At 51.9% G+C, this 23224-nt stretch overlaps 1 protein-coding gene across 1 annotated transcript in view; it reads right to left on the bottom strand.

Annotated features, from left to right (window-relative positions):
* DNA2 (DNA replication helicase/nuclease 2) overlaps nt 1–17259 on the bottom strand; it is a 111302-nt gene extending 94043 nt beyond the window's left edge. Inside the window, exons 1-2 of the mRNA XM_040435634.1 lie at nt 17131–17259; nt 1885–2052 (exon numbers count right to left, since the gene is read on the bottom strand). Coding sequence (XP_040291568.1) covers nt 1885–2052; nt 17131–17213 — 251 coding nt within the window. The 5' untranslated portion in view covers nt 17214–17259. The remainder of the gene's footprint in view (nt 1–1884; nt 2053–17130) is intronic.
* Between the last annotated feature and the right edge of the window lie 5965 nt (nt 17260–23224).

The raw sequence follows: 23224 nt of genomic DNA, 5'->3' as shown, positions 1-23224 counted from the left end.
CGGATGACCGGGGCCGCACAGTACTTAAAGTACCAGCCGGGCCTACGGAGCGGCACATACCGGCCGCGGGTGCCCACCCCGCGAGCCGGGGACCCGGATAGAGCGGGATCGCGGCCTTGAAGTGGAACACAAGTTTTGTTCCGACGGTCGGCCGGGGCTGTTGAAGCGCTCATTTTGCAGGCCACGGTGCCCACCCAGCTGTCCGGAAGTGAGGACCCTGCACCCGGCAGCCATTTCACCCCTGGAGCGGGCACCTGCCTAGAACAGCGCTCCATATGGCCGGCAGCTACAACCTCCTTTCCCCTGGAACGGTGTCCGTGAGAGTAGGGAGGGTCAGTGGCAGCAAGGCGCGGGCCCTCTGGCCCTGAAGTAGTGGCCGGTAAGAGGGAGGGGGACCCTGAGACCGGGTCTGTGAGGGTGGACGCCTGCATAACCCCTCCATCAGGGGCAGCTAGTTGCGGACCTCCGCAGCTCCCTAGGCATTCTTCTTGTAGGGAGAAGGGTGCCAATGTCCTGGAGGCCAGGAGAGAGGGAGCAGAATGTCGCCCTGCGACAGCCCAGGAGCCAGCCTAGGTCTAGCATGGGCAGAAGGGTCCATAGGCCCAGTATAGGGTCAGGCACGCAGGAGACCGGGGGGGGACGGGGGACGTAGGGCTGGAGAAGCCTCTCTCTCACCATAGTCGTCTTCACCCTCGGTCCGTTCCAGCAGGGTCGCCCCTTCAGCTACTGGCACCGTAGTGGCAGGACGCTGGGAGAGGGACTTGGCGTGCGGGCGACCCTTGCGCTGGCGGGATGTAGGGGAGCGAGGCTGCCCTGATCCACCTTGCCTTCTGTGGGGGAGGCAGCAGTGCGGGTGACCGGCACTGGCGCAGCTCAACCCCGGGAGAACAGAGAGGTCTAGTGCGTCTCTGTTATCCCTGATGATCTGGAACAAAAATAAAATAAAAAAGTAAAAAACTAAAATTGAAACAAGGAGAAAGCAGCCCTGCAGAGCAGGGAGTGTCTTGCCTCCTTGGACACTAAGCAAAAAAACTGGCAGTCTCTCTCTCCAGGCTGAGGGTATAGCTGTGGAGGAGGGGCTTAACAGTCTTCACTTAGTGTCACGCCTCCTAGGGAGATGAGCTATACCCAAGGTCTTCTGTGTCCCCCAAGGAAACTGGGCGAGAAAAATGGTTTATTTAGCACAGTTTTTATTTTTTATGGTGTTTATCTGAGGGGTTAGGTCATGTGATATGTTTATAGAGCCGGTCGATACCTAATATGTATACATTTCCCGCCCCCCCTATTTTTTACCAATTTTTTTAAACTTTATTTGGGGAAAATGACGTTTGTTTATTTTTACTTGAAACTTAATTTTTTGGGGGGAAAACTTAATTTTTTTCAACTTTTTTTTTCACTTTATTTTTGTCCCACTTTGGGACTCTAATCCTTTACAATGCATTGGCTGTATGAGTAATACTGTGTGTATTACTCATACAACTTCTGGGCCTGTGAGATCCAGGGGGCTGGATCTCACAGGCTCGTCACCAGAAGGCAGCGCGATTCCTTCCTTAGGCATCTCGCTGCCTTCCATGCCATCGGGTCCCCCCTACAGCCGCATGGGGACCCGATGGCACCGCCGATCGCCGCCGCAAACCGCAGGTAAAGCTGCAAACCGCAGGTCTGAATTGCATTTAGCCAAGGTGCCTGCTCAACGATTTGAGCAGGCACCAGGTTCCGATCACCACCCGCCGGTGATTGGAAATACACAGGACGTACCAGTACGCGCTGTGTCCTTAAGTACCAGGACATCAGGGCGTACCGGTATGCCCTGTGTCCTGAAGAGGTTAAACAGCAGGTCATTTTCTGATGGCACATTCCCTTTGAGGATGTATTTTTTTTTACCAGTCATCCTTAAGAATGCAGAGTTCTGTGTCTTCTCCCTCCTGGTGAGCTGTAATAGTGAGGTGCTTCTCCTCTCTGGGCGCATACACCTCCTTCACATCCAGAACACAATATCTATTGTACAGACCTCTGCAGAGTTTAGTCCTGGGAATAATTTTCTTAGGAGGCCTACAGAAAAGAAATAGAAAAAGTGTTCACACAAATCATATAGAAATACCCAGCACAATGCGGCCCTCTGATGTTACACTAGAGATTAACTTGAAGGGGTACACTTGTGTCAGCAGGCCGATCCTCCTGTTCACAGCAGGTAACTGCTGCTTCCCACTGGGAAAACTACATTTCCCAGAAGCCCTTTGTGTCTCCTAGAACCTTCCTGTACAATCTCATAAGGCCGGGCAAGAGCTGTGTGTGTATGGGAAGACCAGTGCCAGCACCAGCTCACTTTAGGACCTTCTGGCTGGGTGGTAAGGAAGTTATCGCTGGCTTGGAAGCTGTGCCCAGCTCATTTCCTGCAGGTGCCAGCTGTGTTACCCTGTTCTAACGTCCAGGAACGGAGTTATCAATGCTGACTGCGACATCCATGTGATTAAATGGAGAGAGCTCCATCTCACCCCATCAGACCCCCTGTGAGGCAATCGCAGGGTGCCGAGGGATTGTCATGGCAGCACGGGGGTCTGCCAATGGCCTCCAGACCTGCAGTGGACCGAGGCCTTTAACGTCCTGCAGAACAACACATAATTGGTGTCATCGCGTCTGTAACGACCCCTACAGTAAAATGATCCCTTTATTTTTCCCCATCTGTAAACACTGAAAAAAAAAAAAAAAAAAAAAGACAAAACTGCTGTTATTTTGTTCATTTCACCTCTTAAATAATGCAATAAAAAGTGACCAAAGTCATATGTATCACAAGATTAAAAAAAAAAAAAAAAAAAAAAAAAAAAAGACTATAAATCTGGCAATGCTGTAATGGTACTGAGTCACAGACCCAAGTTGGTCATGCCGAAAAAACGAGATTTTTGTGAAACTCACCTGTAAAATCTCTTTCTCGCTTAGTTCATTGGGGGACACAGGACCGTGGGTATAGCTGCTTGCTGCCACTAGGAGGCGACACTAGGCTGAAAAGTGATAACTCCTCCCCTGCCGGCTATACCCCCTCTAGCCTGGAGAGAGCACATCAGTTTGTGCCCAAGCAATAGGAGAGGAAAAAAAAAAAAAACATACGGTAAACAACCAAAAACTGACCAATGCCAGTCGGATCGAAGCCGAATTGAGGGCCATACCGGCTCCTCAACGCCAGCATTTACGGCAAACAGAAATTACTGGGTGGGAGCTGTGTCCCTCAATGAACTAAGCGAGAAAGAGATTTTACAGGCGAGTTTCACAAAAATCTCGTTTTCTCGCTTGTATCATTGGGGGACAGAGGACCGTGGGACGTCCTAAAACAGTCAACGGGGAGGGGAACAAACCACTTGCCCATGGAGAAAAAACAACCTCGAGGACGCGTAACCCACTGCTGCCTGCAAGACCTTGCTGCCTGGAGCAGCAGCCGCCCGTAGAAAGACACCCGGCAAAACTTGGTGAACGAGTGCCCGGAAGACCAAGACTCCGCCTTCTACAACTGGAAAGCTGCTGCATGACGGAGATGAACCCGAGAAACGCAGGCCGCTGGTAGGGTGGGCTAAGACTCAGCGAGCGATGCCTTACCCCGGTAGCGGAACGCCCGAGCAGCTGTTAAACGGATATACCTAGAAAACAGCCTTTGGAGGCCGTCAGCTTTGCCAAGGACCTCCAGGAAAAAAATTGGTAAAAGTCCGTACAGCGGAAGCGCTAGTCACGGACAAGCAAACCTCGGAGGCCAAATCACATGGCTGAAAGAGAGTTCGGTCTGTAGAATGCGAGGGAGAAAGAAGAGAAATCCATGTCTGAGGATGTGGAAGGGTGACTACCTCCTGCAAAGAAAAAGGATACTGGGCGGAGCACTGCCTTATGTCCCTGCTAAAAGAAGAAAAAAATAAATAAAGTACGAACAAGAAGGCGTATTAACTCCGAAAAATGCCACCAAAACGCTGGCTCCTGGCCGCAACTGTGAGAGTAGAACTAAAATCCAGGTCCGCCGGATCCTCCTCTGGCCAAGAGAACGCTCCCTAGGAAGTGGCATATTGGTAGACCAGTGCCCTTAAAGCTGTAGGGGCTTGTGGTGAGATTTCTAGCGAGAGAAGCTGCTTGAAAAACCACCGAGAAAAATGCGCCTGAGCCAGGAGTGTCCCACTGCAGGCCAAAGAACCAATACCTCGGAGAAAGGTAAAGGTAAAGCCAATGAGAGCATCATCGGTGATGGGAAGCCCCGTCCGTAACCCTAAATTCACCATGTGGCAACCCTGCCTGGAAGGGCGGATGAGTGGAACAAAGATGAGAGAAATACTCTTGCCGGGTGGAGTACGAATACGTCCAACACCTCCACCGTACCAGAGGAACCCTGGGGCGTGGAAAAAAATGGAGATGGGCTTCCAGAGTCGTACGACCCATGGCTACTGGTCAGCTAGACAGAGGAGAAGGCGAACAGTTATCCAACTCGAGGAGGGACAGGGAAGGAAAAGTGTTCCCTCCTAGGGACGAAACCCTTACCAGCGGTGAAAGGGCGTGACAGACACACGCTCTAGCCGTCGTGGAAGACTCTCAGTCCACCACTGGAATGAGTAGTGAAAGAATGACCACCGTTGGCTTGAGGTGACGTAGACATTATTCATATCAGAAGAGAGGTAGCACCGATGGTGTCACGGCATCAACCATTAAAAATCCAAGTCCCGCTTATAACGGCAACCTAGTGGTTGACGAGTACCACAGGGACTAAGCTACCCAGTAGAACGCACTCGAAGGTAGGTGCTGATCAGCAACGGCAATCACTCCATTGCCACACCTGAGCTGACGACAGGACAACAGTTGCCAGAGCAACAGGCACTCATAGGTGGTGTAAACCAGAAAGAGGCCAGAGCTAAAGTCCATTGCCTCTGAGACTGATGCATTACCCATAGATTCTGTAGAGCAATACTCCGCCTGAAGATGAGGCCACCCAAGGGAAGCAACAAGAGTAATGCTAACGCCATACTCCAGCAGAGGAGGAGGCCACACCGTAGAGGTTACCGATTCCAGTGTCAGACGAATCCGTCACCTGACAAAAAAGCTGTGCAGTAGGAAACCTAGCATATAATGGTGACGCAAACACCCTTTGTGCAGTAGGAGCTACCGCATGCTCCACCAGCATAAAATTAAAAGGGCGCTGAACAAGAGCAACGGCTGAAGCAGTGGTAGGGTAGAACCCCTACCTGAAGGGGCTGCCCCACTACAGCGATTACGATCATCTAGCGTGAAGACTTTCCATGCGAAGGAAAGGCCCCTTGTAGTGGTCACTGCAGAGTGCTAGCATAACACCCTCACCTAGATAAGGAAGAGTGGTGAACAAGAATCCATAGTCAGTGGAATACTCTGCTTGCTGGATTGTAATCACAGCATTCTGGATAATGTAACTGACCTGAACGGTGGATGCCCATGGGGATGGGGGGGGGGGTTTCTAGGACCCATAAGTGTTGCTGGGTGACCCCCCTGAGAGCACAAAGGTCGACATTTTCGTGCCCCCAACCCGTGCCCGAAGAACAGAAGGATACAATCTGGAAGTAGCCATAGAATCCCGTGGCCTATCCATATGCCACTAGATGGAGAGTACCAGGTACAAGCGGTACCGACTGTGAAGGAAGCCAGGCATCTAGTGTCGTGGCATAGTTAAATTATAGCACGCAAAAAATGCTAGTGATTCCCCCGTAAAGGAACATTTGTAGAGGGTAATGCCACAGGAAGCATGTGATGGCAAATGACTGATGGAATAGTATCCAGTGGTAGTGCGATCCTCTGGTTAAGGCCTCATGCACACGACCGTATTTTTTTGCGGTCCGCAAAACAGGGTTCCGTTTTCCCGTGATCCGTGACCGTTTTTTCGTCCGTGGGTCTTCCTTGATTTTTGGAGGATCCACGGACATGAAAAAAAAGGAGACTTTTGTATTACTTACCAGTAAAGTCTCTTTCTCGCTCTTCCTTGGGGGACACAGGAAACCATGGGTATAGCTCTGCTCCCTAGGAGGCGTGACACTAAGTGAAAGCTGTAAGCCCCTCCTCCATCAGCTATACCCTTCAGCCTGGAGAGAGAGACTACCAGTTGCGTGTCCAAGTAGTGAAAGATAACCACCAACCGGAAAAAAGAACTGTCAAGCCCCAACGGGGGCAACCAAGCCGTAACCACAACTGTAAACCCAAATGAAGGGTGGGTGCTGTGTCCCCCAAGGAAGAGCGAGAAAGAGACTTTACTGGTAAGTAATACAAAAGTCTCCTTTTCTCGCCCATATTCCTTGGGGGACACAGGAAACCATGGGATGTTCCAGAGCAGTCCCAGAAGGGAGGGACCAGAACAACTAGACCAACACCAGAGGCATCAATCAACTGCCGCCTGCAACACCAGACGGCCTAAAGCAGCGTCAGCCGACGCATGAGTATGCACCCTGTAGAACTTGGTGAAAGTGTGCAAGGAGGACCACGTGGCCGCCTTGCAAATCTGCTCCGTAGAAGCCCGATTCCTCTGAGCCCAGGAAGCTCCGACCGCTCTAGTGGAGTGAGCGGTAACACCAAGGGGCGGAACCTTGCCCTTGGCGAGATAAGCCTCAGTAACAGCCATCTTGACCAAACGGGCGATAGTAACTTTGGACGCCGCCATCCCTCTGTGCGACCCCTCCGGAACCACAAAGAGCGAGTCAGTACGCCTGAAAGAGCTGGTCACCTCCAGGTAAACCTTGAGCGCCCTGACAACGTCCAGGCGATGAAGCTCCCTCTCCCGGGGGTGGGAAGGGGAAGGACACAAAGAGGGGAGAACGATGTCCTCGTTCAGATGAAAGGCGGAGACCACCTTAGGAAGGAAGGAAGGGACCGGACGAAGGACCACCTTGTCCTGGTGGAACACTAGGAAAGGTTCCAGACAGGAGAGTGCAGCCAATTCGGACACCCTCCGAAGAGAGGTGACGGCCACAAGGAAAATAACCTTGCAGGACAGAAGTCGCAAGGAAACCGTCCGCAGAGGCTCGAAAGGAGAAGCCTGGAGCGCTGAGAGAACCAGGTTCAGGTCCCAGGGCGGTACCGGAGGGCGGTACGGGGGAACCGCGTGAGCCACGCCCTGAAGGAAGGTCTTGACAGGACCAAGGGGGGCCAGTGGGCGCTGAAACAAAATGGACAGCGCAGACACCTGACCCTTCAAAGAACTAAGACCCAGACCTTGGGCAAGTCCGCTCTGCAGGAAGGACAAAACAGTGGGGAGAAAAAAGCGGAGCGGAGGAATCCCCAGATCGGCACAGAACCCCAAATAGGTCCTCCAGGTCCTATAATAGATCCTAGAAGAGGATGGCTTGCGGGCACGGATCATGTCGGTCCCTGAGAGAGAAGATCTTCCCTGGCGGGCAGCGGCCAGGGCGCGTCTGCCAGGAGCAGCATGAGGTCGGCATACCAAGACCGGCGGGGCCAGTCCGGAGCGACCAGAATCACCGAGACGCCCTCCGCCGCGATCTTCCGAAGGACTTTGGGCAGGAGTGGGATGGGAGGGAATATGTACGGACGCGCGAAGCCTCGCCAAGGACGAACGAGGGCGTCGGCTCCGCAAGCTCCCGGATCCCTGGCCCTGGACAGATAGGCGGGGACCTTGTGATTGAACTTGGAGGCCATGAGGTCCACGTCCGGCATGCCCCAACGAAGGCAAATGGCCTCGAATACCTCCGGGTGAAGAGACCACTCGCCGGGGTCGACAGTGGTGCGACTGAGGAAGTCCGCCGCCCAATTGTCCACCCCTGGAATAAAAATTGCCGATAGAGCCGGGACGTGGGCTTCCGCCCAACGGAGAATGCTGGTGACCTCCCGCAGCGCTGCGAGTGCCCCCCTGGTGGTTTATGTATGCCACGGCCGTGGCGTTGTCCGATTGCACACGAACTGGATGACCCTTCAGCAGATGAGTCCAGTGTCGCAGAGACAGAAGGGCCGCTCTCAGCTCCAGGACATTGATCGAGAGTTTGGACTCCGATGGAGACCAAATGCCCTGGACGGATCGGGGAGGAAACACGCCTCCCCAGCCCAAGAGACTGGCATCGGTTGTAACCACCAACCAGTTGAGCGGCAGAAAGGACCTGCCCAGAAGAGGGGACTGTAACCACCAGCGGAGAGATGACCGCACCGGAGGCGATAGATGGAAGGGATGATCCAGAGACTGCGGCGATTTGTCCCAGGAGGAGAGGATCGCCCGTTGGAGAGGGCGGGAGTGAAACTGCGCAAATGGGATCGCCTCGAAGCAGGCAACCATCTGCCCTAAGACCCGCATGCAGAAGCGGAAGGACGGTCGACGGTGGAGAAGGAGACCCCGAATCGCCCGGCGGAGGGTCAATCGTTTTTCCGAGGGAAGACGTACCTCCGCCGCTCCCGTGTCTAAAAGCATTCCCAGGAAGACCAGTTGTCTGGAGGGGGGAAGGGAGGACTTGGGGAAGTTGATGACCCAACCGAACCTCGCCAGAGTCTCTAGAGTGAGATCCACGCTGGCAACCGCTTGAGAAAGGGACGGAGCCTTGATGAGGATATCGTCCAAGTACGGTAGCAGAAAAACACCCCTGGAACGGAGTAAGGCCAAAACCGGGGCCAGGACCTTGGTGAACACCCGGGGGGCTGTTGCCAGCCCAAAGGGAAGGGCGACAAATTGGAAGTGGAGGTCCCCCACGGCGAATCGGAGGAAGCGATGGTGACACCGGGCTACCGGAACATGGAGGTAGGCATCCTGTATATCGATGGAAGACATGAAGTCTCCCCGCTCCAGGGAAGCCACCGCGGAACGGAGGGACTCCATCCGAAACCGTCGAAGGAGGAGAAAACGGTTGAGCTTTTTGAGGTCCAAAATGGGCCGCACCGAACCTCCCTTCTTGGGAACTACAAAGAGGTTTGAATAGAACCCTTGGAACCTTTCCTCTAGAGGAACGGGGGTAATCACCCCTCTGTCCAGTAAGGCTTGAACAGCCGCGGAGAACGCAGCCGCGCTTTTCGGGTCCCGCGGCGGGCGGGAGCGAAAGAACTGATCTGGAGGGAAGGACGCGAATTCGATTTTGTATCCGGAGGACACAATTTCGAGAGCCCAGGCGTCGGAGACGTGAGCCATCCAGACGTCCCTGAAAAGGAGGAGCCGGCCCCCCACCCGGGTGGGTGGGGGCGCGCCTTCAGGCAGAGGACTGTTTTGCTGCGGGTGTGCGGGCAGCCTGCGCCAGGAGGGCTGCGCCCGAAAAAACGGCTTCCTACGCTTATCCTGGGGAGGGACTGAAGCGGCAGCTGTGGGGGGAGCCCCAGAGGTCCTGCGGGAGGACCGAAAACGAGATGCACTAGGTCGTCCGCGGGGGGCGCCCCTGGCTTGGGGTTGAGGAAGATGGGTGCTTTTACCACCCGTGGCCTCCGAAATAAGCTCGTCTAGGCGGACCCCGAAAAGGCGGGAACCCGCAAACGGTAGCCCCGCCAAGGAACGTTTGGAGGCAGCGTCCGCCTTCCAAACCTTCAGCCAGAGTTCCCTCCTGACAGAAACTGCCAGGGCGGAGGAGCGTGCTATAAGGGCTCCCGCATCAAGGGAGGCCTCACAAACAAAATTCCCGGCCCGAATAATAAGCTGGGCCAAGGAACGTAGGTCCTGGATGGGGACGTCCGAGTCCAACTCCTGCTCCAGCTGCGCACCCCAAGCAGAAATTGCTTTACCTGCCCAAGCAGAGGCAAAAACCGGTCTGAGGGCAGAACCGGAGGCAGCAAAAATGCCCTTGGAAAGGGTCTCCATGCGACGGTCCTCCGCTGACTGAAGAGAGGACCCGTCGGGAACAGGGATGGCCGTGTTCTTTGACAAACGGGCCACAGGGGGGTCCACCTTGGGTGGGGACGACCAGGTGGCCACGACATCGGCTGGAAAAGGATAGCAAATGTCCAGCTTCTTGGGGTTGACAAAACGGGCGTCCGGGCGAGCCCAAGCCTTAGACACCACGGAGGAGAAATCAGAGTGGATTGGAAAAACCTTTGAGGCCTGCCTGGGTCTGATAAAGGAGACGCTAGCTGCGTCAGAGCTAGGGGGGTCATCTTGCACCTTAAAGGTGTCACGAATATCAGAGATGAGTTGACCCATCGCTGAGGCTAGCTTGGACGGCAGGGCCGAGTCCATTTCCAAATCTGAAACCGCCAATTCACCTTCAGAGAGCGAATCCTTTGGAGAGGAGAGGCCCGTCTGAGTGCGCACGCGTGGCGGGGAGAGGGAGGCATCCGAGGAGGAGGCTCGCTCTACTCTAAAACGCTTCTGAGAGTGCCTAGCTCGGGAAGGGTCACTAAGAGAGGGTGAACCCGCCGCAGCGGCAGAAGCGATGGACCCGGAGGGCGCGACAGTAAGAGTGGCGTCCTGCGGGGTAGGCGGCCTGTCTATTAGGCGGCCCACGACATGAGTGAGGCTTTGCACAGCCTGGGACAGGGATCTAGCCCAGTCAGGCGGGTCAGAGGAAGCAGGGAGCGACACAGCGGGCGACTGAGGCTGCGGTGGAGCTCGGCATGCAGGACAGTGCGGATCAGACTGCCCCCGGGGAAAGGCTTCCCTACAAGCGGTACAGGCATGGTACCAAGGCTTGGCAGCTGCAGAAGGGTCTGACATGGTGGAAAAAAAGTTGCACTTAAAGTGGGAGACCCCAGGTGAAAAACGGGGATCACACCCAAGCAACAGTACTGGTGGCACGGAGGGGGTTAACAGTCCTACCAGACCCAGATGATGCAAGCGGCAGACAGCAAGGGCAGCAGACTGAAGGGAGGCTGTGGAGGAGAGGCGGCAGGCACGGAGATGAATAGCTTCAGGATCGGACGGCAGAGAGGGTTCCACGCAGCACCTGAGATGTGGAGCCCGACGAAACAGGAAGTAGCGGAGCGCATGTAGGAAGCTCCGCCCCCCCCCCTTGCCGCGCTGAAGGAGAAGCAGAGCCGCGCGCGCGGCAAAATGATTTAACCCCCTAGGTAGATGAAGTGCCTGGCCAAAATGAAAAAGGTGCCGTTCGCGCCAAGTAAGCGGCCCCCGCCGCGCCTGAATGTGACGACTCCTGCATACAGCCGTCCCCCTGACTGCCCTGCCGTTAAAGAGGTAATCACCCCCCTAAGAACCACCTTGTCCTGGGTCTGCAACACCAGAACGAAGTCCCCCCCAAATGATGGCCGGTAAAGTTGCCGGCCCCGATATGCCCATGGGGGAGGGGGGGGGGGGTTTGGACACCACGGAGAGATGTAGCAGCGGTGGGAGGGAGGGAAGGGGAGGCTGGAGCAGCCACTCTCACCATACGCTGTCTTCGCCCTCAATCCATCCAGCAGGGTCGCCCCTTCAGCCACTGGCACCGCAGTGGCAGGAAGCCGGGGGAGGGACTTGGCGTGCGGGCGACCCTTGAGCTGGCGGGACGCAGGGGAGCGAGGCTGCCCTGGTCCACCTTGTCTTCTGTGGGGGAGGCGGCAGTGCGGTATTACCGGCACTGGCGCGACTCAACCCCGGGAGAAAACAGAGGGGTCTAGTGCGCCTCTGTTGTCCCTGCAAGTAGAAAAAAAAAATAACGCAAAAAATAAAAAATTATAGGAAAACAACCCTGCCTAAGCAGGGAGTGTCTTGCCTCCTTGGACACTAAGCAAAAACTGGTAGTCTCTCTCTCCAGGCTGAAGGGTATAGCTGATGGAGGAGGGGCTTACAGCTTTCACTTAGTGTCACGCCTCCTAGGGAGCAGAGCTATACCCATGGTTTCCTGTGTCCCCCAAGGAATATGGGCGAGAAAAGTCGTTTTGGTGTCCGCCTGGCCGTGCGGAGCCAAACGGATCCGTCCTGAATTACAATGCAAGTCAATGGGGACGGATCCGTTTGACGTTGACACAATATGGTGCAATTTCAAACGGATCCGTCCCTATTGACTTTCAATGTAAAGTCTGGAGTCCCTTTTAAACCATCGGATCAGAGTTTTCTCCAATCCGATGGTATATTTTAACTTGAAGCGTCCCCATCACCATGGGAACGCCTCTATGTTAGAATATACTGTCGGATATGAGTTAGATCGTGAAACCTCATTTCCGACAGTATATTCTAACACAGAGGCGTTCCCATGGTGATGGGGACGCTTCTAGTTAGAATATACTACAAACTGTGTACATGACTGCCCCCTGCTGCCTAGCAGCATCCGATCTCTTACAGGGGGCCGTGATCAGCACAATTAACCCCTCAGGTGCCGCACCTGAAGGGGTTAATTGTACTATCATATCCCCCTGTAAGAGATCAGGGCTGCCAGGCAGCAGGGGGCAGACTTCCCCCCCCCTCCCCAGTTTGAATATCATTGGTGGCCAGTGCGGCCCCCCCTCCCTTCCTCCCTCTATTGTAATAATTCGTTGGAGGCACAGTGTGCGCCCCCCCCCCCTTCCTCCCTCTATTGTAATAATTCGTTGGTGGCACAGTGTGCGCCCCCCCCCCTTCCTCCCTCTATTGTAATAAATCGTTGGTGGCACAGTGTGCGCCCCCCATTGGCCCCCCCTCCCTCTATAGCATTAACAACATTGGTGGCCAGTGTGCGGCCTCCCATCTCCCCCCCCCCTTCCCCCCCGATCATTGGTGGCAGCGGGTTACTCGCTATAGTACAATAGTAAAAGATTCATACTTACCTGGGAGCTGCGATGTTCGTGTCTGGCCGGGAGCTCCTCCTACTAGTAAGTGACAGTTCATTTAGCAATGCGCCGCACAGACCCTGTCACTTACCAGTAGGTGGAGCTCCCGGCCGGACACGAACATCGCAGCAGCAGCCAGCAGCAGGTAAGTATGAATCTTCTACTATTGTACTATTGCTAAGTAACCATGGCAACCAGGACTGTAGTAGCGTCCCGGTTGCCATGGTTACCGATCGGAGCCCCAGCGATTAAACTGGGACTCCGATCGGAACTCCGCTGCCACCAATGATGGGGGGGGGGGGGGGGGCGGGCCGCACACTGGCCACCAATGTTGTTAATGCTATAGAGGGAGGGGGGGCCGATGGGGGGCGCACACTGTGCCACCAACGAATTATTACAATAGAGGGAGGGAGGGGGCGCACACTGTGCCACCAACGAATTAGTACAATAGAGGGAGGGGGGGGGGGGCCGCACTGGCCACCAATGATATTCAAACTGGGGAGGGGGGGAGGGTCTGCCCCCTGCTGCCTGGCAGCCCTGATCTCTTACAGGGGGCCGTGATCAGCACAATTAACCCCTTCAGGTTAAGTTCTTGCACTGCTGGTCACCGGCGTAGATAATTTACTGATGCCGGTCAGGTCTTGTCCACGTAGACTTCCCCACACAATGAGAAGTAGGACATGGAGAGACACCACGTCATGCTGAGTAGGACAGTAGCCAAGAACCCCATTACTGCTGGGTTCTGGTAGGGGGGCTCCATCGCAGATTACAGCTACATACTGAACAGAAAGAGGGGATTTTGCGGCAGACGTAAAGCTGGCCTAAAGGTGGTTACATGCGGCTGTTAAGGAAAAAAACTGCATTTTTTGAAGTGTCAGCACACTGAATGAAAAAAGCTGGGGGAAAAAAACATGACCAAAAAACCCCCGTACAATTCATGACAGAAAAGAAAGAAAGAAAAAAAAAAAAAAAAAAAAAACATGTGAAGGAAACCAGACCCGATACCCGCTGGTATCAGGCTGCACTACTGTGCTGTGCAGTGGTGTCTCCACGCCAATCGAAGGGTATGTCCGCACGGTATTATTATTATTAATATTTTTTTTGGGGGGGGGGGGAGGAGGAGTCTGGCTGTATATAAGGAGTCGGCTGTCTATAGTTATTGTGGGGGTCTCTCTGTATATGAGGAGTCGGCTGTCTATAGTTATTCTGGGGGTCTCTCTCTGTATATGAGTCGGCTGTCTATAGTTATTCTGGGGGTCTCCCTCTGTATATGAGGAGTCTGCTGTCTATAGTTATTCTGGGGGCAGGGCTGTGGAGTCGGTAGATAAATGGTCCTCCTCCGTTTTTGGTACTTCCGACTCCTCTGTATTTAATATGCAAATGTATTTTATACAATCCTTTAAGGAAAAAAAGGCAACATACATGTCATTACCACAGAACTACTCCTAGCCAGTAGTTCTGTGGTAATGACATGTATGTTGCCTTTCTTTCCATCAACGAAATGTATAAAATAAGCCGCTGCCTTCTCCTTTGTGTGCTGATCTTCTGCTGAAGATAGGGCAGTGGGAGGATCCAGGAAGGGGCATTTAATTTAAAACGTGATTTCCCTAGTACAGGTGTCGGCAACCCGTGGCTCTTTTGAACCTTTGCCGCGGCTCCGGCATGGGCAGTGTGTGTGCGGCGGCGGCGGGGCAGGCACTGTGCGGCCGCGGCTGGGCAGGCACTGAGATGAGCGCTTCCATTGTGGAAGCGAAGCGCTCATCTCCATAGTGATCTGTTTGTATCACCGTCCTCAGGACAGCGATACAAACAGAAGGCTGTGCGGAGGAGCAGGGCAGGGAGGTGTGTCCCTTTCCTGATCCTCTGACAGGCTGCCGGCACTACTAGGCCAGCAGCCTATCAGAGGCTTGCGTAGGCGGCGCAATGACGTCATCGCGCCGCCTGAGCCGTACAGCGCTAGAGTCGGGACACAGGCCGGAAGGGGCTTCGCTCCAGTCTGGCACATAATGGGGGGGCCCTGGTATTATACTGGCACATGATTGGGGAATTTGGGGGGGCCCTGGAATTACTGGCACATGATTGGGGGGGGGGTCTGGTATTACTACTGGCACATGATTGGGGGGGGGGGGGTCTGGTATTACTGGCACATGATGGGGGGGGGGTCTGGTATTACTGGCACATGATGGGGGGGGGTCTGGTATTACTGGCACATGATGGGGGGGGGGGGGTCTGGTATTACTGGCACATGATGGGGGGGGGGGTCTGGTATTACTGGCACATGATTGGAGGGGGGTCTGGTATTACTGGCACATGATTGGAGGGGGGTCTGGTATTACTGGCACATGATTGGAGGGGGGTCTGGTATTACTGGCACATGATTGGAGGGGGGTCTGGTATTACTGGCACATGATTGGAGGGGGGTCTGGTATTACTGGCACATGATTGGAGGGGGGTCTGGTATTACTGGCACATGATTGTAGGGGGGGTCTGGTATCACTGGCACATGATTGGAGGGGGGGTCTGGTATCACTGGCACATGATTGGAGGGGGGGTCTGGTATCACTGGCACATGATTGGAGGGGGGTCTGGTATTACTCGCACATGATTGGAGGGGGGTCTGGTATTACTCGCACATGATTGGAGGGGGGTCTGGTATTACTCGCACATGATTGGAGGGGGGTCTGGTATTACTCGCACATGATTGGAGGGGGGTCTGGTATTACTCGCACATGATTGGAGGGGGGTCTGGTATTACTCGCACATGATTGGGGGGGGTCTGGTAAAGGTAAATTAAATATTTTAATTAGCTATTAATTTGCAAAAATATATTTTACATTAAGTGAAAAAGTCCTTTTTTTCTTCAGATTGACAGCTGACTGCACGATCCTGTATATAGCATTAAGGTAAGAAACAACATATGCAGTGTTATATTTGTTTTAAATGTCGCAATGGGTTTTGCGGCTCCCAGTTTTTTTTTTCCTTCGGAAACGGGTCCAAGTGGCTCTTTATGTCTTAAAGGTTGCAGACCCCTGCCCTAGTAGAATCCCATAGTCCTGTTTAAAGTTTAAGCTAACAATCTGAGTTTACAAGTTTTTATAGCCTTAGCTGAATGACAGCAGTTTTTCAAATGGTTTACAGCTTCAGCCTTATGCTATTGACTATTCATTCCTGTCACTTATACAAGTGTCTCTAGTCCTGCAAAAAACATATTTACTTGATCAGTTATCAGTGAGAGGCGAGGTTAACCATGGGCGTTGCGTTCCCTGTAACAGCGGAACACAACACAATGGAAAGTATTGCCGCTCCTTAACTGTGCGTTGCGTGCCATATAATGAAGCATATGAAAATCATGCTTCTTCACGGTCACTTAACGTGTTTGTTTTGCGGTAACGTGACGCACTGCATGCATTGGCCTTTATTCTTACAGTAGAGAAGTACCGTATTTTTCGCAAAAGTGGGGGGAAAAATAGCAGTGCGTCTTATGGGGCGAATGCTGCGACCGTCCGGTGAATAGGCCGAGAGGGAGGAGGGGCTGGGGGCCGGCATCTGTTTTTGTAATGGCAGCGGGGCCCGGTGCAGTCACTGTATTCTACTACACCGGGCGCCGCTCACTGTAGTATACGGTAATCATATCTAACTTGTGGGTATTGTTAAAGTATTCCAATCATCTTAAATGTAGCGCTGTACTACTTACTACTAACTTCTTGGCAGTCAGGAGGCCGGGTGGGTGCTCGTAGAGTAGCTCACTACGTCACGCGCCTGCTCCGCCCACTTTATGAATGAAGCAGGCACCGGGCCCCACTGCCATTACAGAAACAGATGCCGGCCCCCATTCACTACACAGGGACACTGTTATGGGGGGGGGGGGGGGGTGATCTGTGGATGACACATAAGATAAGATGCTATATATGTGCCACCCACAGATGCCCCCATTACAGTGCCACCCACAGATGCCCCCATTACAGTGCCATCCACAGACCACCATTAGTTCAAAACCCACCAAAAGCACACCTTTTGGTTCAAAAAAAAAAATTCTTATTATTTTCCTCCTCAAAAACCTTCTTATAGGGCGAAAAATACGGTAATTAATTATAACTTTTTGTGAATTGGGACATTTAAACTTGCTTTTTTTTATTTATTCTAATTTAAATCTAGTAGGAGTCGGAGTATTTTTTGCCGACTCCGACTCCGGGTACCCAAAATTGTCTCTGACTCCACAGCCCTGTCTGGGGGTCTCTGTACATGAGGAGTGGGCTGTCTATAGTTATTCTGGGGGTCTCTCTCTGTATATGAGGAGTCGGCTGTCTATAGTTATCATGGGGGGGGTCTCTGTATATGAGGAGTCGGCTGTCTATAGTTATTCTGGGGGTCTCTGTATATAAGGAGTGGGCTGTCTATAGTTATTCTGGGGGTCTCTCTCTGTATATAAGGAGTCGGCTGTCTATAGGTATTTGGGGGTCTCTGTATATAAGGAGGGAGCGAGACCATTACCTGTCCCTGGCCTTCTCGTCTAAGTCTGTGAAGCTTCTCTCCATCATCATCTCCAGCAGCTCGTCCTCGCCGGGGGTCTCCATGGCTCATGCACCGTGTACGCCGAGACAAGAAGCCGGCTGTGCTCTAATCATTCCCGCACACAGGCTGTCACTTAGCGACCGCCCATTCAACCATCCCGCGACCCGCGCTGTCAGAGACGGCGGCCTGCAGGGTCCAAAACTGAAAACGCGAAGGTAGGAAGGATTCAGCGCGCGAAATGGGAAGGAGTGCACTGACTGGAACATGGTTACTTGGTTAGTGTTTGTGGGGCTGCGGTGTGTCGGTCACTTGCCAGGCACGTAAAGCTGCTGCATTTCAGGAAACGTGTCAGTCTGAATCTGGCCCCATTCATTTTGAGTATTCTGCGATCTTTGGCCCCGCTACATGTGTTGACCAATGTGCCATCGGGGGAGAATGTTATTATTGCCCTGCTTCCAATTACACTTCGAGCTTGTCTTCGTGAGATCTATGGGGTTAATAAGACACGCACTAATTGGACATAAACAATAAATTTTGCGGGTAATTCACACGTGGCGGCTATAACGTCAAATCCCAGCGTTGTACATTACCGGCCAAGTGGATGAGATTGTAAGAAATCCCACCATAAAAAAGGGTATTTTCTTTCCGTGTCCGTTCTGGTTTATTTGCGGACCGTACGCGTAACTATTCATTTCAAGGGGCCCACAAAAAATAATAATATGGAAATGACTCTGTGTGCATTCAGTTTCCGTATGTCCGTTCCACAAAAATATAGAACTTGTCCGATTATTGACGGCGTTACGTACAAGGATAGGACTGTTCCGTTCCGCAAAATACGGCATGCACACAGACATCATCTGTATTTTTTGCAGATCGCAAAATGCATACGGCCGTGTGCATGAGCCCTAAAAGTGCTCTCTAGGTAGTAATGAGACCATCATAGTGCCCCTCAGAGAGTACGATGCCCCTTCAGTGCCCTGACACACAGTAATGCTCTCTTATTGCCCCCACACAGCATGATCCCTGTTTAGTGCCCCCAACATAATATGGTGCCCCCCCCACACACGGTATAATGCCCCCTTAAAGAGGTTGTCACCTCAGAAATTGGAGGCATATCCTAACAGTCCAGTGTCTGCTAGGTGTGAGTCCCACCTCTGGGACCCGCATATCCCCCTGGGACATCCCCATGTATAAGTTTGGCGCAAGAGAGTTGCAGTTTTAGGAAAATGGCACTGACACAGTTTGATGCAACATTTCTGAGATAGGTCCTCAGATTATCCTCAAAGGGGGAATTAAGAAAATAAAATTACTGAAAATACTTAAATATTACTTTATTATAAATATATTCCCAAATACCTTTCATTAGTTATAATGGCTCGTTTTGTCTGGGGAGCAATCAGGGGAAACAAAATGGCCGCCATCCTATTCGTGCACACAGAACCTGTCCTAATCACACAGGAGGACAAAAGATGAGCGAATTTCATATTTTGCAATTCGTTTACTGGTAAAAGCAGAATTGCATTATAGATTCCGTTACCACGGACTATAACGCAATTCTATGACGTAATGCCTTTAGAGGAGAGGACTCCCCTGTAGGGTTGTTGCGGGTATCGAAATTTCGATGCCCAATCGATACTTTTTTCCGATACTGGCCTGCGCTGCTGCGCAGTCTAGTATCTCTGAACATGAGCGAGCTGCTGTCAGCGCGCTCATGTTCCCTCAGCAGCACAGGGGAGAAGAAAGCAGTCTCTCTATCCCCCCTGTGCCGCTGCTGCCACCAATGGGGAGAGAGGGGCAGAGGAGGGGAGGGTGCACTGCGCCACCAATGATAGGACAACCTTTTTTATGGGTTCGAACTTAGTTAAGTTACCAGGCTACATAGAGCGGCGCCCAGGGATCTCCCTGCACCTACTATTATTCCTGGGTGCCGCTCCGTTCGCCCGCGGTGCCCCAGTTACATCAGCTTCTCTCCTGGGCGTTCCGAGAAGTTTTAATACAGGAGGCAGGTGCCAGCACCCTGCCTTTCACAGGGAACTGCAATCAGCTGCAGTTAACCCCTCAGGTGCGGCACCTGAGGGGTTAACTGGCGCTGATTTACTGCCAGTACCCGCCTCGTGTATTAAAGGTTAATTATCATTGGTGGCGCAGTGCGCCCCCCCCCCCCCAGTATTAAAATCATTGGTGGCTCAGTGCCCCCTAAACCCCCCCAGTATTAAAATCATTGGTGGCAGTGGCCACAGGGTCCCCCCCTCCCCTCCTCATTGGTGGCAGTGGCAGTTCTGATCGGAGCCCCAGCAGTGTAAGCCTGGGGCTCCGATCAGTTACCATGGCAGCCAGGACGCTACTGAAGCCCTGGCTGCCATAGTCGGCTCCCTGCTGCTGTGTGTACTATGCACAGAGCATCAGGGAGGGTGAATTGGAGAAGGGATGAAAAAATCCCAGGTTCTAGCCCCTAAGGCCTCTTTCACACTTGCGTTGTTGGGATCCGGCATGCACTTCCGTTGCCGGAGGTGCCTGCCGGATCCGGAAAAACGCAAGTGTACTGAAAGCATTTGAAGACGGAACCGTCTTCCAAATGCTTTCAGTGTTACTATGGCACCCAGGACGCTATTAAGGTCCTGGTTGCCATAGTAGGAGCGGGGGAGCGGTATACTTACAGTCCGTGCGGCTCCCGGGGCGCTCCAGAATGACGTCAGAGCGCCCCATGCGCATGGATGACGTGATCACATGGATCACGTGATCCATGCGCTTGGGGCGCCCTGACGTCACTCTGGAGCGCCCGGGGAGCCGCACGGACGGTAAGTACACTGCTCCCCCGCTCCCCACTACACTTACCATGGCTGTCAGGACTTTAGCGTCCCGGCAGCCATGGTAACCACTCTGAAAAAGCTAAATGTCGGCTCCGGCAATGCGCCGAAACGACGTTTAGCTTAAGGCCGGATCCGGATCAATGCCTTCCAATGGGCATTAATTCCGGATCCGGCCTTGCGGCAAGTGTTCCGGATTTTTGGCCGGAGCAAAAAGCGCAGCATGCTGCGGTATTTTCTCCGGCCAACAAACGTTCCGTACCGGAACTGAAGACATCCTGATGCATCCTGAACGGATTACTCTCCATTCAGAATGCATTAGGATAATCCTGATCAGGATTCTTCCGGCATAGAGCCCCGACGACGGAACTCTATGCCGGAAGACAAGAACGCAGGTGTGAAAGAGCCCTAAGGGGGGAAATAGTTATTAAATAAAAAGTAAAAAAAACAAAAAAACACCAAAATATTAAGTATAAATTACATATAAAATATATAACCAATAAATAAATAAACATATCGCCACGTCTGAAAACTCCAAACTATTAAAATAGAAAAAAATCTTTGCAGTGAATGCCAAAACAGAAAAAAAATTAAAAACTGCGCGATTCGCCATTTTTAAAAAATGCGGAATGCACATGGCTTTTATGGTTTATTTTTTTCCCGTGGTATCTAGTATCGCAATACTTTTTTGTGGTATCGAAATCGAATCAAAAATTTGGTATCGCAACAACTCTACTCCCCTGCATAACAGAAACGGGACGGATCCGTTATGCAGCCCATAGACTTCTATTATGACGGAATAAATAATGGAATGCCTCTAAATGCATTCCGTCATAGAATTGCGTTATGGTCGGTGGTAATGCAATCCATAACGCAATTCTGCTTTTTCCTAGTAAATGAATCGCAAACTAATTTAATAAGCGGAAATTCGCTGATCTCTAATCACAACATTCAGCTAAAGAGCTGCCTCATTCTCCTCTCTGCTCTGCTGATCCTGAATACAGATGATAAATAAGGCTACTTTCACACTAGCATTTTTGCCTGATATGGCAGGGTTCAGCAAAAACGCTTCCGTTACTGATATTACAACCATTTGCATCCGTTATGAACGGATCTGGTTGTATTATCTTTAACATTGCCAAGACGGATCCGTCATGAACGCCATTGAAAGTCAATGGGGGACGGATCCGTTTTCTATTGTGGCAGAGAAAACGGATCCGTCCCCATTGACTTGCATTGGGGGTCATGCCGGATCCGTCTTGCTCCGCATCCCAGGATAGGAAAGCAAACTACAACATGTTTCGGTTTGCTCTCCGGTATGGGAACGCAACTAAACATTTTGGAGCATTCCGTTCTGTTCAGTTTTGTCCCCATTGACAATGAATGGGGACAAAACGGAAGCGTTTTCTTTCCGATATTGAGCCCCTATGACGGATCTCAATACTGGAAAACTAAAACGCCAGTGTGAAAGTAGCCTAAGATCTTCAGCTGAATCTCTGTAGGATTGGAGTCCATGAGGAGACATAAAGTACAGAGGGGAGCTGGGGATGTGGGTAATGAGCAGCAGCACCACTTGTATACAGTCTCCCTTACCACAGCCCCACATTACCACAGTCTGTCCTGTCCGTCCTCTCCGTACTTCATGTCTTCTCCATTCCTACAGAGATTCAGCTAAAGATCTTATCAGCTGTGTTCAGGATCATAATCCCTGACAAGTAGAGCAGAGAGGAGGATGAGGCAGCTCTTTAACTCAGTGTTCAGAAATAACTTGTCCTCCTGTGTGATTAGGACAGGTTTTGTGTGTACTAATAGGACGGCAGCCATTTTATTTCTCCTGATGATTGCTCCGTAGACAAAACAAGCCAGTTATAACCAATGAAAGGTATTCGGGAATGTATTTATAATTAAGTAATATTCATCTATTTTCAGTAATTTTTATTTTATGAATTCCCAGAGGACCCCTTGAGTACCACCGCCGTACATGTATAGTAGAAGTAGATGTTTTCAATATAGTGCCTGCTCTCAAGCAGTGGGCGCCATAGCCGACGGTCTCTGCTGTTTCAAACGGCAGAGGCTCTGGGATAATGTCTGCGACTGGCAATAATGCCGATCGCATACATTTAACCCTTAAGATGCCGTGGTCCAGTGTGACTGCGGCATCCAAAAACCAGAAGCGTGCTTCTGGATTAGGACTAGCTCCTCCATGCAGCGATCAGCGAGCCGTTCCTTCTCTCTGAAGCACTGGGTGTCTCTGCGAACTCTTTCTTCTCTCTGAAGCAACCCAGCGTAACAGAGCTGCAGTTCCCATGGATGCCTGCAGGTGGCAAATAAAGCTGTGTACAGCTACGGCTATGTAAATAGAAAAATAAAAAAAGTTATGGCTCTGGGAAAACTGGGAAGAAAAATGAAAACACAAAGACAAAAAAAACTCTGATATTCACATTATACTATTGTTGGCTGTACCAGCCGTTCTCTGCGGTTCACCCAACAGTCTAACCTATATAGGGAGCTCCCGACTGTCCCTGACAGATACTGCTTGGGCACGCTCAGCCTTCTCTCCCCACCTTTAGAGGAATCAAGCATGGGTGATGTAATTACATGGGCACATGCCCAACAATTCCTCCAGAGGCGGGAAGGACATCCCCATTCATAATTTAGCAAAGTGTTCCAGGAGGTCTCCTTCACACCTTGCATGTTTATGCCAGATCACCGACATAAAACCAATATATCTGCCCTCCCTTTTTTTATTTCTGCTCATTTATGTTCCCCTGAAAAGATGCAGCAGAAGTACATTTATTCTATTCAGTCACAGCACAGCTTACTAAGTTTCACTCTCTTTCAGCATGGCTGTATCATACTCAGTGAATGTAGAACCTGCCATATTAGAACTATAGACCCTGCTGCATCATAACCATAGAACCCGGCCGCCTGATGGAACCCGGCCACCTGATGGAACCCGGCCGCCTGATAAAACCCAGCCGCCTCATAATCCATAGAAGCAGCCGCATCATAATAGGTGGTGCTCATGTACTGGGAGACGACTTGCCTCACCATTACTTGTTGATTGGGGAGAAGCATCAGACTCTTCTGTCTTAAATCTCTTCTTCAATAGGATTTTGTTCTTCACTTCTGAAGATTCTCAAGCGCCTGACAACCCTTTGCCGGCTGGTAAAGGAAGTTGTCGCTATAATGGAGCAGCAGGACAACCCCAGGGTGATCATGTGGAGGAAACCTAGTAGCCATCGGCTGATGAGCCCCCCGCAGAT

Source organism: Bufo bufo, chromosome 6 (assembly GCF_905171765.1).
Source record: "Bufo bufo chromosome 6, aBufBuf1.1, whole genome shotgun sequence".
Lineage (NCBI taxonomy): Eukaryota > Metazoa > Chordata > Amphibia > Anura > Bufonidae > Bufo > Bufo bufo.
This window is presented reverse-complemented; position numbering and strand designations above follow the sequence as displayed.